At 53.5% G+C, this 15,723-nt stretch overlaps 6 protein-coding genes across 6 annotated transcripts; 4 read left to right on the top strand and 2 right to left on the bottom strand.

Annotated features, from left to right (window-relative positions):
* Positions 1-913: 913 nt before the first annotated feature.
* Positions 914-2,628, bottom strand: J4E88_002760 (uncharacterized protein; the record flags this gene model as incomplete). The annotated part of the gene is made up of 2 exons (XM_049396418.1): positions 914-2,208; positions 2,472-2,628. The coding sequence occupies 2 exons, from the start codon at positions 2,626-2,628 to the stop codon at positions 914-916; spliced, it is 1,452 nt and encodes a 483-aa protein (XP_049257766.1).
* Positions 2,629-7,209: 4,581 nt separating this feature from the next.
* J4E88_002761 (uncharacterized protein) lies at positions 7,210-8,054 on the top strand (the record flags this gene model as incomplete). The annotated part of the gene is made up of 2 exons (XM_049396419.1): positions 7,210-7,235; positions 7,286-8,054. The coding sequence occupies 2 exons, from the start codon at positions 7,210-7,212 to the stop codon at positions 8,052-8,054; spliced, it is 795 nt and encodes a 264-aa protein (XP_049257767.1).
* A 243-nt stretch (positions 8,055-8,297) lies between these two features.
* On the top strand, positions 8,298-9,620 carry J4E88_002762 (uncharacterized protein; the record flags this gene model as incomplete). The annotated part of the gene is made up of 1 exon (XM_049396420.1): positions 8,298-9,620. The coding sequence occupies one exon, from the start codon at positions 8,298-8,300 to the stop codon at positions 9,618-9,620; it is 1,323 nt and encodes a 440-aa protein (XP_049257768.1).
* Positions 9,621-9,987: 367 nt separating this feature from the next.
* J4E88_002763 (uncharacterized protein) lies at positions 9,988-10,956 on the bottom strand (the record flags this gene model as incomplete). Its single annotated transcript, XM_049396421.1, has 1 exon — positions 9,988-10,956. The coding sequence occupies one exon, from the start codon at positions 10,954-10,956 to the stop codon at positions 9,988-9,990; it is 969 nt and encodes a 322-aa protein (XP_049257769.1).
* Positions 10,957-11,682: 726 nt separating this feature from the next.
* J4E88_002764 (uncharacterized protein) lies at positions 11,683-12,534 on the top strand (the record flags this gene model as incomplete). Its single annotated transcript, XM_049396422.1, has 1 exon — positions 11,683-12,534. The coding sequence occupies one exon, from the start codon at positions 11,683-11,685 to the stop codon at positions 12,532-12,534; it is 852 nt and encodes a 283-aa protein (XP_049257770.1).
* A 449-nt stretch (positions 12,535-12,983) lies between these two features.
* J4E88_002765 (uncharacterized protein) lies at positions 12,984-15,669 on the top strand (the record flags this gene model as incomplete). The annotated part of the gene is made up of 5 exons (XM_049396423.1): positions 12,984-13,121; positions 13,174-14,530; positions 14,606-14,868; positions 14,924-15,242; positions 15,302-15,669. The coding sequence occupies 5 exons, from the start codon at positions 12,984-12,986 to the stop codon at positions 15,667-15,669; spliced, it is 2,445 nt and encodes an 814-aa protein (XP_049257771.1).
* Positions 15,670-15,723: the final 54 nt, after the last annotated feature.

The following is a 15,723-nucleotide window of genomic DNA, read 5'->3' on the forward strand; positions in this document are numbered from 1 at the left end:
GCTGCGCATTCACCCTCCGGGCTCTTCCGCCTCGCACCGCTGGCACAACCCCGGTCAGCTATCGGAATACATGAACAAGTGTCGGCATGGAGTTGGATGATATCGTTGGACAGCATGATTGGGGTGTGTCGAGATGCGGCTGCTAGATGGGTGAGATGGCACAAGCTTGCTCTCACAAAAAACGGCGATGAGGAGAAGGGTGGGGTCATTGCGACGGCATTAGTGATGACAATGCAGGTCAGTGTCGCGCAATGTAATGGGCACGCAGAGATGCGGTCAAGCAGAAGCTTGGGAACAAATGGACAAGACGAGCTGAACGTTGAGGCGCGTGTTGAGGTCCTTCGCGGTTTCCTGTCACGCGAAGTCGCGTGATTCCGCGTTTGTAGGAAGGCGCGACCCCACCCTCGAAAACAACACAACACGTATTGGATCACGGGTGAGTACTAAATGCAATCAGGGCAAGCAATTATGGAAAATGTATTCTGAGCCCCGAAAGCTGCCGCAGCGTCGTGGACACATCACAGCGTTAGTGCTGACGATCTGGCCACTCACGACACATTTGCTCAAAGATAACATGAGAAGACTAAGCTACCGATGAGCGCGCTCAAGAGGGGTAGAAAGCTCATTTGTGCGACACGGCATATATTGGAAGACGTTCCGAGGTCTAGCATGTGCCTTGTCACATGTACTTCGCAACTCCATACCACAAGCCTATCGCTACAGCCACAACAGAGGCGCCCAGCGCAGCGAAATTGCTTTCTGAAAGCGAAACTTTCGACCCCGAAGCCGTGAAAGCGTCCCAATGCGCGTACGCCGGGAACATACACTTCAGGGTAAAGTTCGTTTGCGAGCGACTACAGTTTATGTTAGCACGCTGAAGCCATTGGCATAGCTTGGTCTGGACAAGCAGAACTTACGGATACATGGTCGAATTGTAACCCTCCTCATCCATATACCAACTCCGACAACCCACAAAAACGGTCTTTTCCAGATCTTTCTTCACACCCTTGGTCCACGCCGTGACGGCCTGTTTCTTCACCTCGACGCGGTCGACCTTGCCGCTCAGGATTGGTTTGATCATCTTGAGAATATACGAGACCGTATTTTCGCTCGTGAGGATGAGTGAGTGATGGCCATTCGCCGTGTTCGGTCCGACCGCGATGAAGAAATTCGGGAACCCATCGACGGCCATTCCCATGTATGCAGCCGGGCCTCCACGCTGCTTCCATACTTCTTGCAAGGCTGCTCCGTCGCGACCGTAGACTGAAAGTGGGTGCAACCAGCGGGTCGCCTCGAAGCCGTTGGCGAGTATGATGACATCGGCGTTGATGCGCTGTTGGCCGGATGTAGCCTTCCCATCGGCACCCAGAATGAGCTCTTTACCATCCACAGCTTGGATGGGACGATTGGTAAGCGTAAACTTGGAATTCTGCATGCTGGGCAACCACTCAGTATCGAAGACGCGTCTCTTACATCCATACGGATAGTCTGGCGTCATGATATCATGGTACTTTTCCGGCACGATTTCCTTCATCATAGCCAACTGTTGTGTTTCGATCGCAGCCCGCCACTTCTTGTGTTTCATTTGGAACACGGTTGACCAAATGACTTCCACCAGCAGATATATCAGGACGCGGTTTACATACCCGAGGAATGGAAGCCACTTGTAGACCGTGGGTGCGTATTTGGCGTATTTTTCTTTTCCGAAAGGCTCGGAAAGTCGTGGCATTACCCAGGGTGCTGATCGGCCGATCTGTGTTAGGGAATTGACTTCGTAGGGCTCTTTGAGTAGAGACGGGACTATCTGTGCAGCGCTACATCCTGTTCCGAGTACTACTACGTCTTTTCCGTTGAGATCAATGTCGTCGCGCCAGCGCGCAGAGTGAAAGACGTCGCCTTTGAAGGTATCGCGCCCTAGAATTGAAGATGGCCATGGATTCGGCTCTACAAGGATTCCCACACAACTTATCACTGCTTTGGCGCGCACGACTTCTTCATGCAGGTATACGGACTCGCGACCAGAAGCGGTTGCTTTGTCTTCTCGATCTCGGGTGCTAAGATCCCCGGTACCAGGAACCAGGTGCTGGAGTGTTACCTCCCATTGCGCGTCGGCCTCAACCCAGCGGAGTTCCTTTACGTCGGTGTTCAGCTGGATGTGAGAGGCCAGTTGATACTTGTCCGAGATCTCGTTGAGATACTCGCGGAATTCTTCGCCGGTGGGATATAAGCGTTTCGAAACGTAGTTTGGTGCGAAGGAGAAAGAGTATAGGGAAGTAGGCCTTGTGATGTTCAATAATCGTCGTTACAAGCTCGCACAATATCGCTTACACGTCGCATTGCTTCGTTGCAGTCAGTGTTGTTCCGATTATCGTGTATGATAAGACTTACTACTCCTGGGTACCTGTTGATCCACCATGTCCCTACCACCGATCGTCAATCAAGGCAATTATGAGATCGCTCTTTTGACGAACCTCCAATACCAGACTGGCGATCAACAATCTTGAATTCTTTCAGTCCGAGCTTTTGCCTCAGTTGACTTCCAGCCGCGATACCTGTTGCACCCGCCCCGATGATCAAGACGGGATGATAAGTTGTTTTGCGTTTCTTTACGTTATTCGGGCTCGTCATATTGAATACTAGGACAAGAAGCACAATACAAGATACGACATCAATCAAGAACTCGTGTACCTATGTGCGCGACTGCTAACACACGGATTTGAAAGCAGGGTGTTGGGCGCCTGATGCCGGTGGTAGATTAGCCGCAGGCGTGAATCCATGCTGCAACCTAACTGCTCGTTCCCTCGTTTGATTGGTCATATACGCGGGCGCATCCACCTTGGGGCGTAGGATCGTGTTCCTGCAGGATCAAGTTTCTGACGAGACGGGACGAATGCGCCGTTCGGCGTCCGTGGATTGCGTGGCTTGATTGCGTGGCTTGATTGCGTGGGGAAGCTCATCGTTAACAACATCGTGAATTTAACCCTAACCAGGGACATATGTCATCCTAGCACTTCCATGCCACTATGCAAAAGTCCATCCAGAATACCCTCGCAATGCCCAACCAATAATGCCAACATCGTGAGACAAGCTACCAAACCGCGAGTAACGCCATCAAGAACATGCGAAAACTATGTTCACTTCCCACCAAAGATCCTCTTAATATCTGCAAACTTGACAGGCTTAACAAGGTACATGTCCACACCTGCCTCTTGCGCATCCTGTTGATCCTGCGCACTCGCGAGTCCAGTCAATGCGACGATATGCGATTTCGGCAAGCCGTTCTTGCTCTCGAATTGGCGGATATTACGTGTACTTGTCAGACCGTCCATGACGGGCATACTCAGATCCATGAGTATGAAGTCGAAAGGGCGGGCTGGCGGTGAAGAAGACATGGCTTCTGATTTGTACGTTTCAAACGCTTCGAGACCATTGGTAGCTTCCACGTAGCGTAGATTCTGCCGTTTGGCGAACACGACGAGGAGCTTCAGATTGATGGCATTGTCGTCTACGAGGAGGACACGTGGATTGAAGTATTCACCGCCTTCGCTGTGGGTGGGACTCAGAGGGGTGGTGGTTATTGGGAAGGGACGCGGTGGCGGTGGAGAAGGGTATCCGGCGGCCTCGTCAGCCTTTCGCGTTGATACATCTTGTGGGAACATGTCACTGAGACTTCGCTGAGCCGAGGCACGAGGCGGTGCAAGAGTCTGAAGGTCGGGCTGGACTAATGAGGAGCTCATCGATCGGCTGATGTGTCGCTCGTTGTTGTGTTGTGAGGCGCGTTTCTGGCATGATAGAAGTGTCCGGGCGAGCTTTCGAGGTCCGCAGCTGTGCGTGTCGTCAGTAAATTGGTCTCAGACTTGCGTAAGGAATACTCACGGCTGTGTAACTATTTCAATGATCCAGCCCAGCGCTTCGATTTGTCTCGCAAGCTGAGTCTCTGCTGCTACTTTCTCTGCAGTATCTGTACAAACGCAAACTACTCCTAGCGGTGATGTGTTATTGCGACTGGCATTCGAGTTCTGCATCAATTGGTAGAGAGAAGGCGAGTCGATGAGCAGAAAGTCGATGTCGGTGACCGAGATGTCAGTGCTGGCGTGCTTCGAGGCGACGATCTTCATGTCAAAGTTCTTGCAAGCGTTTTCCATGGACTCCTTGGTTTTTAGCCCCCGCTCGCCGCCTTGCGTGTTAGTCATGTCGCAAACGATGGAGACAGATGTGCCCTTCAGCTCTTGGGGTGCTCTGACAAGAGCATGATCTTGGTGGGCATTCGCCTTGGAGCCAATGGGTAGACGTATGCTGATCTTGATGACAGTACCAACGTTATGCGTGCTCCTTACTTCAATCTCGCCTTTCAGGGATTCTATGATCTGCTTGACGATCGAAAGACCCAATCCGGTACCGGAGCTGAAAGGGTCTTCTTGACTGAATGGCGAAAATAACTTTGTCCGCTGGTACTCCTGCGACATTCCCCGACCGGAGTCTTCCACACTAAGAGATAGGTCCATGAAGTTGGCGGAGCTTTTTTGCTGTATCATGTTGATAGCAATATAGCCAGAGTCGGTGTATTTGAGCGCGTTCCCAAGTAAATTCATCACAATGCGTCGCAGAGCACCGGGCTGCGATCTCACGATCCAACTGACGTATGGGGCTACGATCAAAGACACAGCAACAGAGCCATGTGTATCTCTGCCTGCCACTTCGTTGCTGCTATTCGTGTCCTGGAGGGACGTTGTTGCCGCCTTGCTCTCAGCTTGATCGTAGATTGCGGCTCCTTTGATGTGATGTGTCTTCCTGAACGTGTGACCAGCACACACAGTGTCGCAAACTTCCTCGACTAATTGTGCTAGATCGAAGTCGGACGTAACACCAAGAATCGAATTATCAGAAGGCTGTCGCTTGTTTCGCCCCACGCTTCGCTTGTTCTGACCAGAGACTTTCTGTAATTTGTTGATTTTTGCGTAATCAAGCACGTGATCTATCGTATCGAGCAGTGTCTTGCCGCAAGTTTCGATAGAAGACACCAAAGACTCTTGGTACGCCGATGCCACCGTCTCGCGTAAGAACTCGACAGATCCAAGGATACCATGCAGGGGCGAACGCAGCTCGTGTGATATAGACGCAATGAATGTGGTTTTTGCACGATCCGCTTTCTGCGCATTGAGTCGTGCTACTTCGCTGGTCACTGAGTTCCCGAATGCTTGGAGATATGGGAGTTCGTTATCCGGGCTCATCAACCTTCCGGCTTGGGTGGTCCAGATAAAGCCACCAGCAATCCATCGTTCCGTAGCCGGGCACCAGAGTGGCAGGAAGATAAGGCTCCTAACCTTTGGCAGAACTTTGAGGAACTCGGTTGGGATGAATCTTTCTCGCTTTTTGCGCGTCTTCTTGGTGTTAGCGGCGGGTTCGTCGACTGTACGATCCGACTGTTCTGTCTCGGAACGTTCAGACTTCTCATCAGAAGAGTTGATGCCCATGCCATCCTCATTGTAGTTGAAGAACTTCCCGTACGGATATCGATGGATATAGCGCTCCATGGCAGCTTCATTGAAGCTGAAGTCTGTGTGCACTAGGGCCGCATTGCCTTCGCGTAAAGATAGTCCGACCACAGGACAGGCCTTGCTGTCAGTCCAATTTGCATCGGATACGCCATCCGCGTCGACGACTGTCTGTTTCTTGTGCCTTCGTGAAGCCGTTGAGTCGCCGGTATCAGTGTTGTGTGTCGCACTCTCGTCGCTGCTACCGGCTGTGCGGTTGTAGTCGTAGAGATGGGTTCTTATCCCAGCGGTCGAAGTGTCAAAGAAGACGACACCATCGGCCTCAGTACTCTCGCGAATTATACGAGCGGCGCTGTGGAAGATACGAGCTGCGTCGGATTCGGCGTCACGCTTGCGGTGAGCTTGTCTGGCAGGTACAGACGTGTTGTGGCCTTCTTCTTCGTCAAGGGCTAGTAAGCGCGCGTTCTCGGTCTGCTTCTCCATAGTGGTGGGCCGGTTGCCATCTTCTCGACTGTCCTGTAAAGAGGAGCGCTCGATGAACTGAGTCAAGCCACGTACCATGCGCTCACCCTTGTTGCGGTCCATGCTGTCTTTGGCCAGCTCGAGGTGCTCCATGACGGCGGCGGAAACATCTTGCATGAAGCGCAATTCGCCAGCACTGATTCCATCGCGAGGCTTCTCATCAGATACAGCATAGACGCCAATGCGGTGGCCTGCTTTGGTAATGATGGGGACGCCTGCGTAGAACCTCACACCAGGCTCACCCTTGACATAATCCCTATCGGCGAATCTTGCATCTAGTCTGCAATCAGGGATGACCATGCATTCGCCAGTGTAGGTGCTCCCATCGTCCTCCTTTGCCGTGTAGGTCGACGAGAAGGTGTGGTAACAGACAGCATCGGTCTTGGTCAAGATGGCATTGCCCAGCCAGACCTCGTCTTCGGGCTCTTCGGCGACGGGCTTGAACAGCGAGAGGGTGCGCGTGGCCTCGGCAAGAATGTACTGGTGGTGCGCGTCGATCAGCGATACCATTGCCCGCCGGGTGTCGAGTCGAAGCGTGGCGAGCTGCGCAAAGGCAGTCAGTGATCGATCGCGCGACGTCTGGGGTTGGAAGCCAGAGTAGGTCAGGCCTTTACCAGAACCGTCGGCAGCGTCAACCAGGCTCTGTGCATCGAGCCATGGGCGGTAGTACCTGTAAGCATCCTTAGCTGCAGCCGAAGCGTTTCTATCGCATAACCCAAACCTGTGGAGATCGCGCTCGCGGGCTGCTTCTGGCCACGAGTAGCCCATGGTTCTAGTATGTTCGTGGGGGATTCAGCATGTCCTTCTAGTAGCACAACATAGCAGAGTATCAGTCCCAAGGCAGAGGCACAACGGTGGGGGGTTTGCGACTGGCGGCAGCGAGGGTGCTTGTTCCTCTTGCAGGCGAGTGGCTGCCGCTGTCGTCCATTTTGAGTGACATAGTAACTGCATTGGTGCTAGGCGGCGGATATCCTGCTCCGCGGGCCATTCCAAGGCAATTGCATTTCTTTTGGCATGGGGGGAAACGAAGAATCCGATCGCGATGCGCCCGTGGTTATTGCCAGGTGACGAAGCGATCGTGCAGTTCCGCTAGTCACCTGTCTAGCCAAATGCCGATCTCCCGCTACGCAACCGATGTCCAGGCACGAAACTTTCAGAACAGCAACTTCTGCGACGTCCATACGACAACGCCATGTTTGAAGTGCCGGATGCGAAGCGGTGGGTCGACTCGCTAGTGGGCCTGTTATCTGCATACTGACCTTGCCAAGGGTTCGCCGCGATGAGCTGGAGTCGCCCATATCATCTAGACAATCCTCGCCAGACCCCGATCTCGAAGAGCTGCTGCGATCCAGGATAAACACCGAGTTTACCTATACCACGACCGAAGATGATGTTCACGACATCGCGCAAAGCGACGAAGACGAGACGGAGCTGCGGCTCTTCGCTGCGCCCGCAAACGCTGCTCCACAATCGCTGAAGATTAGAATTTCATCGCCAGGCGCCGATAGCGGAGAGCCAGGCCTGATTCTGAAGAAGCCACGGAGCTATTATTTCGCCGACGAGCCCACAAGCGAGGAGGAAGACGCCTTCAGAGCGGCCGCCATCGAGGGAAGGAGCGTCCTGGAGCTGTCGCGGCAGCCATGGCCCGGTTGCGCCCTGCCATGGAAGGTGCGCACCATATCGCCGGCCGGCATGAGCAAGGAGGTCCTGGTTGGTCACCCTCCTATGCTCGTCACGGTCGAGGATAAGGCACACAAGCGCACAAGGAAGGGCAAGAAGTCACGCATAGCGATACGGAAGAAGCTCCAGGCGGTAAAAGAGAAGCAGAGTGAGGCAGCACGTCTTGCACAGGAGAAGGAAGAGGCCAAGCGCGAGAAGAACACGCGGAGAAATCGAGAGAAGAAGCTCAAGAAGAAGGCGAAGGAGCAAGCGAAGAAAGCAGTTGATGGAGCCACAGATGGGGCAGCAGAGGCTATGGATGGCGTGGTGGAAGACACTGTGACCGAGAGTCAACATGTTGCTGATGAGTCGATATGAGGCGCATCACTGCAAATTTGTTATCTCATCGGCGTTACGAACGAGACTGGCATCAGACGCATGACTCCTACGGTTGCAAGTAATACTTGCTCAATCATAGGCACCCTTCACCTGTGCCATGAGGCTACCTTTACCCACGCCGATTCTACGCTAGCAAATACCTCTATTTGTCGACTATAACTGCTTCGTTTTGGTCTACCCGTTTCCACCAACTTACACTCTACGACCCACTCAACTGCCAACATGGACCAGAACTACAACCAAGAGCATATCAACTTTGACAGCGCTTCTGGTGTCGGCCCGCAATACGCCCCGGTCTATCCTTATCTCCAGGAGAGGTTCGGACCATCTACACCACAACACATAGACGAGACCTCAGCTCCGCATTACGGCTTTCATAACCACGGCACGAATGGCTACGACACGTTCATGTCTGATGTAATGCCGCCTGGTGCTCACTACGACGGGTACCACAGACCTATGACGCCGGAAAGCACACCTCATCCTATCGAATCGAACGATGCCCAGTTCCATGTTGCAGTTGAAGAATCGCACCAGTATACTGCAGACATGCAAGAGGAAGAGCCAGAGTTGCCCCCAGACTTCTGGAAGACTCTGGTTGATTTCGAGATCCCGGACTTTACCCAGACTTCTATCAACAACATACCCGGTATTCAAGCCTTATACGTCGCCTATCTGTCCCACTATGGACCACTGTCAACTGCGACAAACGCAACTCGCATGCAGTACGCCAAAGCCTTTGCTTTTGCTCTCCTCACGCACTACTATCCCCCGTCACATAATTACACGGTGGTGCCCACTTCCCCCGGACCCGTGGCAAAGTACGGGATGAACTTCATCTTAGCTGCCGACGATAAGTCAGATATCTGGAAAGAGTTCCACAAGAATAAAGGCAGGGCCTTTCGCCGTAAAGTACCAACCAAGAAGGAGCTCGAGAGGGCGGAGAGAGAAGAGCAAGACGCCAAGGTAGCAGAGTACGCCCAAGGTATTACGCAACTCTTCAACCTGCAGTGGGATCATATCGCGCCTGAGGACATCGCCGCTTTCGTGGTTATGCGCAAGACGATGGCAACGAATACTGAGACTGGTGCGATCACGCACGAGCAGCATCCGTATACTTACTTCGCCATTATGATCGACAACTTCGAGGAAGTCCCACGCCTCTCCACGAGCAACACCATGCACCGCAGCGACGTTCTCACTGATGCCTTGTGCCGAGGTGGCAAGATCCAGAACGGTCACGGCATGTTGCTGTACGGCCCGCGCCTAGAGTTCTACGCCTTTGATCGCGGAAACGAATGGATCTATCTTGACGATGAAGAGGAAAGCGAGCAGGGAACTCAGGATATCGAACCTAAGATGGAGGTGCTGTTGTCGGGCGGCCAGGGCTTGGAGATGGATCTGCGCACTACCGGTCTGGACATGGTAGACGCAGCATTTCGAGATGTCGCTGTGAGAGAGGTGGTTTATGCAGCTGAACCAGAGGCTATTCCGGCCGAAGATGCAGGTTCAGCACATGGTGAGGACGAGATGGCGGAGTACTAGGGACGCTCCAGCGAATTAGAAGGCGAAACGTGCGTTCAGTGGTTCATTGCTGGCAAGCACTTCCCTGGCGATAGATAAAAATCTACTTTGACAAGACAAGTGTACTTGATTTCTGCTCGTTCTTCGCGTTACTTGAAGTGTGACGGGCTTTAGACGACCCGCCAACGGTCGCTAGTTATGTCCCACTTGCGCGGACACAACTCCGATGCCTGCCATAACGTAGTCTACGGGAGCGTCCGCCCGCTAGCTGATATGCCTGTCATTCTACTAATGTAGCGAAGGGCCGAAAGAAAGTGTTGAAATGCGTTGAGTGTTTATTGTAGTAGGTTGCCTGATAGTGTATCTCAACTTCATTGTATGTAACGAATCATGTATCCAGACAGGCGTAATGCCTCAGCCCCCTACCATCCTCCTTCGCCCCACCATCGATCCAATCCATCTTCTGAGCAGCCTCCTTTGCAATCGCCCTAATTTCCTCAGTCAACCCCTCCATCTCAACAAGTTCCCCAAACCTCTTCTTCCAAAGCGCCCACCTCTGCTTACTAAACTCCGCTCTACCATCCCATAACGGTCCACCGCTACCTGGATCCCCCTCCGTCGCCTTCTTTGGAGTGAGGTCTTGTTCTCTTTCGTAGATGTGTTTACCCATAGCAAAGATCCAGACCGCAGCGGAGGGGATGAAAGAATTGTATTTCTGTATTGCTGTGCCATTCGCATCGTCTTCGTGTGGTGTCTCGAGTGCATTGCGCATTTGCCAGATGCAATATATCCAGAAATTGCGGATGTTTTCGCGCGTGATGAGGGCGTAGAAGTAGAGCATGTTGGCGTATGCGTGCACTTCTTGTGACATGTAGCCACACTGGCCTCCCGGGCCGTCGTCTATACTCTCGCGCGCGGCCATGCCGAAGCGGCGGAGGCAGGTGTACATGTCTGAATCTTTGGCAGTTGGGGGTGGAAAGCTCGCTTTTATCGTCTTCATGAGGGTGACGAGCTTGTTGAGACAGTTGGTGTCGCGGAAAGAGAGGCGTTTGGCGGAGTGGATTATGGAGTACCAGATACTAAGGAAGGGGAGGTGCTTTCTGTTTTGGAGGATGGCTTTGTTGATGGGGTCGAGCAGTTTTTTCGTAGCGTCTTTTGCATTGGTATCGTTGTTTAAGTAGTCTTGTATGATTACGTAGAATTGATTGTCTTGACTCGGACCAAAGCATCCTCGCTTCTTCATGATAATGTCGATCTGGGTGGCTTCATCTTGAACGTTGGCGATGGCCTCGGCAATCTCGCGGTTTTTCCTTTCTCTTCGTTCTTCCCAAGACATCTTCTTCGATGATAACTCCATGGTTAGGAAGCGTTACCGGTAAGAACGTGGTGTTTTATGTTCGCATATAATTTCAAAGTTGAAGTACGCCCTTCAGCCCTTCAGGCTGCCATCTCCAAGCGCTAGTTTGTGACAACATGCATGCTTGCGCACGTAGTGGAGATCTGCCATAGGCGTTCTTGAATGCTGCTCCGCTATTCGCGTCAGTCTTGTCCTAAATTACTGGAATAAGCAGGCTATGGAAATGTCAGGGTATGGCTGGTAGAGTAGCGCATAAGTCTCGAGGAGCTTCAGAACATATTTTCCAATCAGTGCCCCGTCACGAATGGCAGCATAGACTCGCGGTGTTTCAAGATTCAGGACGTGCCTGGACGTGCTGCTTTACATGAAGCGGTCGGGCGACGCGCCCGATTCCAACTTTTGGAACGAGGTGTGCAAAGATGTGTACAGCGAACGAGGGCCGCTTCGGGTGATCTATCGGCTCAAGGAAATTTGCGCATATTGGCATGAACTGGTTGGATCATGAATAGTGGAAGGGAAGTCATGGTTTGGGGTGAAGAAACGCTGAAGTGTGGTGTTGGTAACCAGGGTCTTGCTCCCAAACGCCCAGTAAATTGGAAACAGCGACCCGGGCGCGAGCCGACTGCCTCGCACCACCACTAATCTCCAACACCGACACGACGGCATAAAGTGTCCAGCACGCGCATCGGCCGCCCGCACCCTCGAACGGCGATCGCACACACAATCATGTCGTCCTACCTAAACAACCTCCTTACGAACACGACTTCGCGCTACAACAACCTGCGACGACAGATCCTCTCGGACGAAGCAGACGGCGACACAGAAGATGACTCGCATCTTTCCAGAGTTCTTCGCGCATACTACACGGAGAAAGGACGGCCGTTTCCGCAATGGCTCCCGCCCGATCCAAAGGCACCGCAGCCTGCGCCCGCCCAGTTCGTGTCTTCGCGACAACAGGCACAAGCACAAACAGCGGGCCGAGGAGGAGGCTTGAACGATCTGTGGGATAATCCCGCGCCACAACAACCACCGCAAGAACCACAGTCACTTCGCCGAGGGCCAGGAGCACGGGGCGGTGGAGCGCGTCCCATGCAAGGCCGGCCCATGGGCAACTCATTGACGCCAGACCCTCAGATACAAGGCAGACCACTGCCCAGCCAACGAGCAGGAAGCTACCAAAGCTCATTGGGAGGACGCCCACCAGCAGAAGCTTCACCACCACCGAGCGCGGGTACAGGGTCGGGCACAACAGCACAGGAAAGGCTCAAGGCCCGGTTATGGGGACGGTCACAGAGCCCAGCACCGCGTGGACTTTCTTCAGAATCTGCCAACTCGCAATCGTCCCCGCAAGGTGGACGGGCGCCCTACCCTGAAGATCGGAGTCACAGCTATGGAAGTACTGGTAGCGGCGGCGGGAGACCACAGGGCTCATTTGGCATGTCGTCGAACTCCCCATGGAGTGGGAACGATGATCCGTATGCGCCCCAAGGTGGAGGGTATGGTGGCGGCGCACCTCCACCACAACGCGGACCTCAAGGTGGACGTATGGGCCTGCCAAGCGGACCACGCATGCGTTGAGCTTGTTATTGTTGCATGCAGCACGGCGTAACGGAGTTGGATCTTGGTCGTCACTGGGTGGGAAGCATGGGGTTTGTAGACCTGGCCACATAGACGAATACCTAATCAATACATTCAGCTCATAATCGCTTCAAAGCATACTTTCGTTCGGAGCTATCTTGCGCAGAGTGTCGCGGCTAGAGCACATTACTCGATGCGATAGGAGCGACGCGTTCCCCGCGAATGGCGCGGGCGGGTTGCACCGCCACACCTGGGCTGCGTCATCCGGGTGTAGGTCACTGCCCGCGCAAGCATCACCTGCAACTGCATAGCGCCAAACGGGTACGCGCCTCTTTCTTGCTTTACCACCGTACTACTTGATATATCTCCAGCGCATGATATCTGGCCATCTTACTCGGAACCCATCACCAGCCTCCACTCCGCGTCTTTGGGACGCCGCCTAGCCCCGCATGACTTCGTCGGCCCCAGCGCCCCCATCGCCCTCGGCCAGCTTCTACGACCTCAGCGACGATGAAGAAGGCGAATACAACACGATCCGCCATACAAGCAGCGGAAAGGGTGTGAAGCTACTATACACCAAGAGCAAGGTACGTAAAGCCTATCCAACGCAGCATGATGGAAGTAGGCTAACATGTGCAGGTCTACGTGCATCCCTCGCCTTCCTCCAAAGACAACATCCCAGGCTTCGTCGCTCTCGTCCAGCAGAAGTCTAACCGAACCGTTAACGATGCGCGTCCAACCTCCTCCTCCTCCGCTCGCAGCGTGAACGCGTCATCGCTGCTCCTCGCCTGGATACCAGAGTCAAACCTCGGCGATGCATATGATACATACGTCAAGGTCGATCTGTCAGACTCCTCGTCACCTCCGAGACAGTCATACCTCGTACCTCCACCTCCCACACCATCTACACATGCCGGAACTCCCGGGTATGCATTCGCCCTGCCTGTCAGCGAGATATACTCCGTCCTCATACGGCCACCAAGCATCGGATGGTGGTTCGGAAGCGTCGTCATCAATACTAGGGCTGGAGACAGTTTTCCTGCGCTCTTCTTCCACGATAGCGAGTGCCAGTCTACCATAATGCAGCGGAAGAAGCTGGCCAAGGAAAGCTTTGATCCGTTTGGCGACGGAGGCGGCATGTTCTGGGGCGGCGACGAGGTGCTGAGATGGCTCAAGAGATACGTCACAGTCGAACGATCCGGTGCTGATCCAAGCATATACCTTATCGACCCCTCGGAAGACGACAAGCGATCCTTTGGCAAAGACGTTGCACCAAGGAAGAGCACCGAAGGCAAACCAGACGCGTCATCTTCGCAGTCTGGCAAACGGGATGGTGGAATGGATCCGGTCACAAAGGCGCTCAAGGAAGCAAGATGGAACTTCCTCGAGAAGCTTAGTCAGGTCACCACTTTCACGCGAAGGACTGCTCAAGCCGTCGCAGACAACCCCAAGATTCCGCCTCAGGTTAGACGCCTGATTCAGAACCCAGAGGTCCAGACACTACAAGAAGAGTTCGACAGCGCACGGTTATACCTCGCAAGATGGGCTATGGGCATTGCAGAACAAAGCGAGCGGGAGCGAAATCAGCGGATATGGACAGCAAAGGACGTCTTGGCTATGGAGGAGAGCGATGTCGGCGACTTCGAGATCCTTGACATGGATAAGATGACCATGGCCGACCGAAGAAAACCTGTCACGTTGGAAGAATGGAAGGGATTCTTCGACCCCAAGGGACGGCTGCAACTCACACCAGACGAAGTCAAAGACCGCGTTTTCCATGGAGGTCTAGATCCTGACGATGGTGTACGAAAGGAAGCATGGCTGTTCCTTCTCGGGGTCTACGACTGGGACAGCTCCGACGAAGAGCGTCGCGCGAACATTAACAGTAGGCGCGATGAGTACATTCGGCTCAAGGGCGCATGGTGGGAGCGAATGGTCGAAGGGAACCAGAATGAAGAGCAAGAGGAATGGTGGAGAGAACAGAAGAACAGAATAGGTATGTATCCTTGCGCGTTATGCCCTTGCTTGAAAACTGGCTGACTTGTCCCATTCTATGGGGTCCGTTGTGTAGAGAAAGACGTACATCGCACAGATCGCAATATCCCCATTTTCGCCGGCGAAGACATTCCCCACCCTGACCCTGACTCGCCTTTTGCGGAAACTGGCACCAACGTTCACTTGGAGCAGATGAAAGACATGCTTCTTACGTACAACGAATACAACAAGGATCTTGGCTACGTTCAGGGCATGAGCGATCTGCTCGCGCCCATCTACGCTGTCATGCAGGATGATGCCGTCGCATTCTGGGGCTTTGTTGGATTCATGGAGCGCATGGTACGTACAGTTTCCATGGCTATTGTAATCGTTTACAGGGCTGACATGCAAACAGGAGCGCAACTTCCTACGCGACCAGTCCGGCATGCGCAAGCAGCTCACGACGCTCGACCACCTCGTACAGCTCATGGACCCCAAGCTATATCTTCACCTTCAATCCGCTGAGTCTACGAACTTCTTCTTTTTCTTCCGGATGCTGCTCGTTTGGTACAAGCGCGAATTCGAGTGGCCAGATGTACTTCGGTTGTGGGAGTCGCTCTGGACAGACTACCAGAGCAGCAACTTTCACATCTTCATTGCACTAGCCATTCTGGAAAAGCACCGAGATGTGATTATGGCACACCTGAAGCACTTTGACGAGGTGCTCAAATATGGTAAGCTATGCAACCAAACCAGCCCAGATTGACAGTGAATGGTACTAACGCTACTCCAGTCAACGAGCTCTCTGGTACTATGGATCTCGAATCAACGCTCGTTCGCGCGGAGTCGCTCTTCAAGAGGTTCCAGCGAACGGTAGAAACAATCGACAAGAAAGGTAACTTTCCCTCCGCCCCGCAAGCCCGACAACGCAAGTTGGCTGCTGCAATCGTCGCCGGCCCCGGGCCAAGTACGTCCTCAAGTGCGTCACCAGCGAAAGACCAAGCGTCGACTTCCGGCACAGATAAGGGCAAGCAGGTTGGTGAAGAGGAGCAAGATGAGGCGAGGGTCATCAGTCCTGAGCTACGTGCACTGCTAAGCAGGAAAGTGGAGAAGCTCGACAAGCAGACTATCTTGGAGCATGGCGGTGGTGTTGGCAAGTAAAGTCGGCACATGTCTCATTTTGTTTAATTGTTCATTGGGGGCGGCGTTATGGCA

This window comes from Alternaria novae-zelandiae, assembly GCF_023758075.1.
Source record: "Alternaria novae-zelandiae strain BMP 2774 chromosome Unknown scaffold_4, whole genome shotgun sequence".
Lineage (NCBI taxonomy): Eukaryota > Fungi > Ascomycota > Dothideomycetes > Pleosporales > Pleosporaceae > Alternaria > Alternaria novae-zelandiae.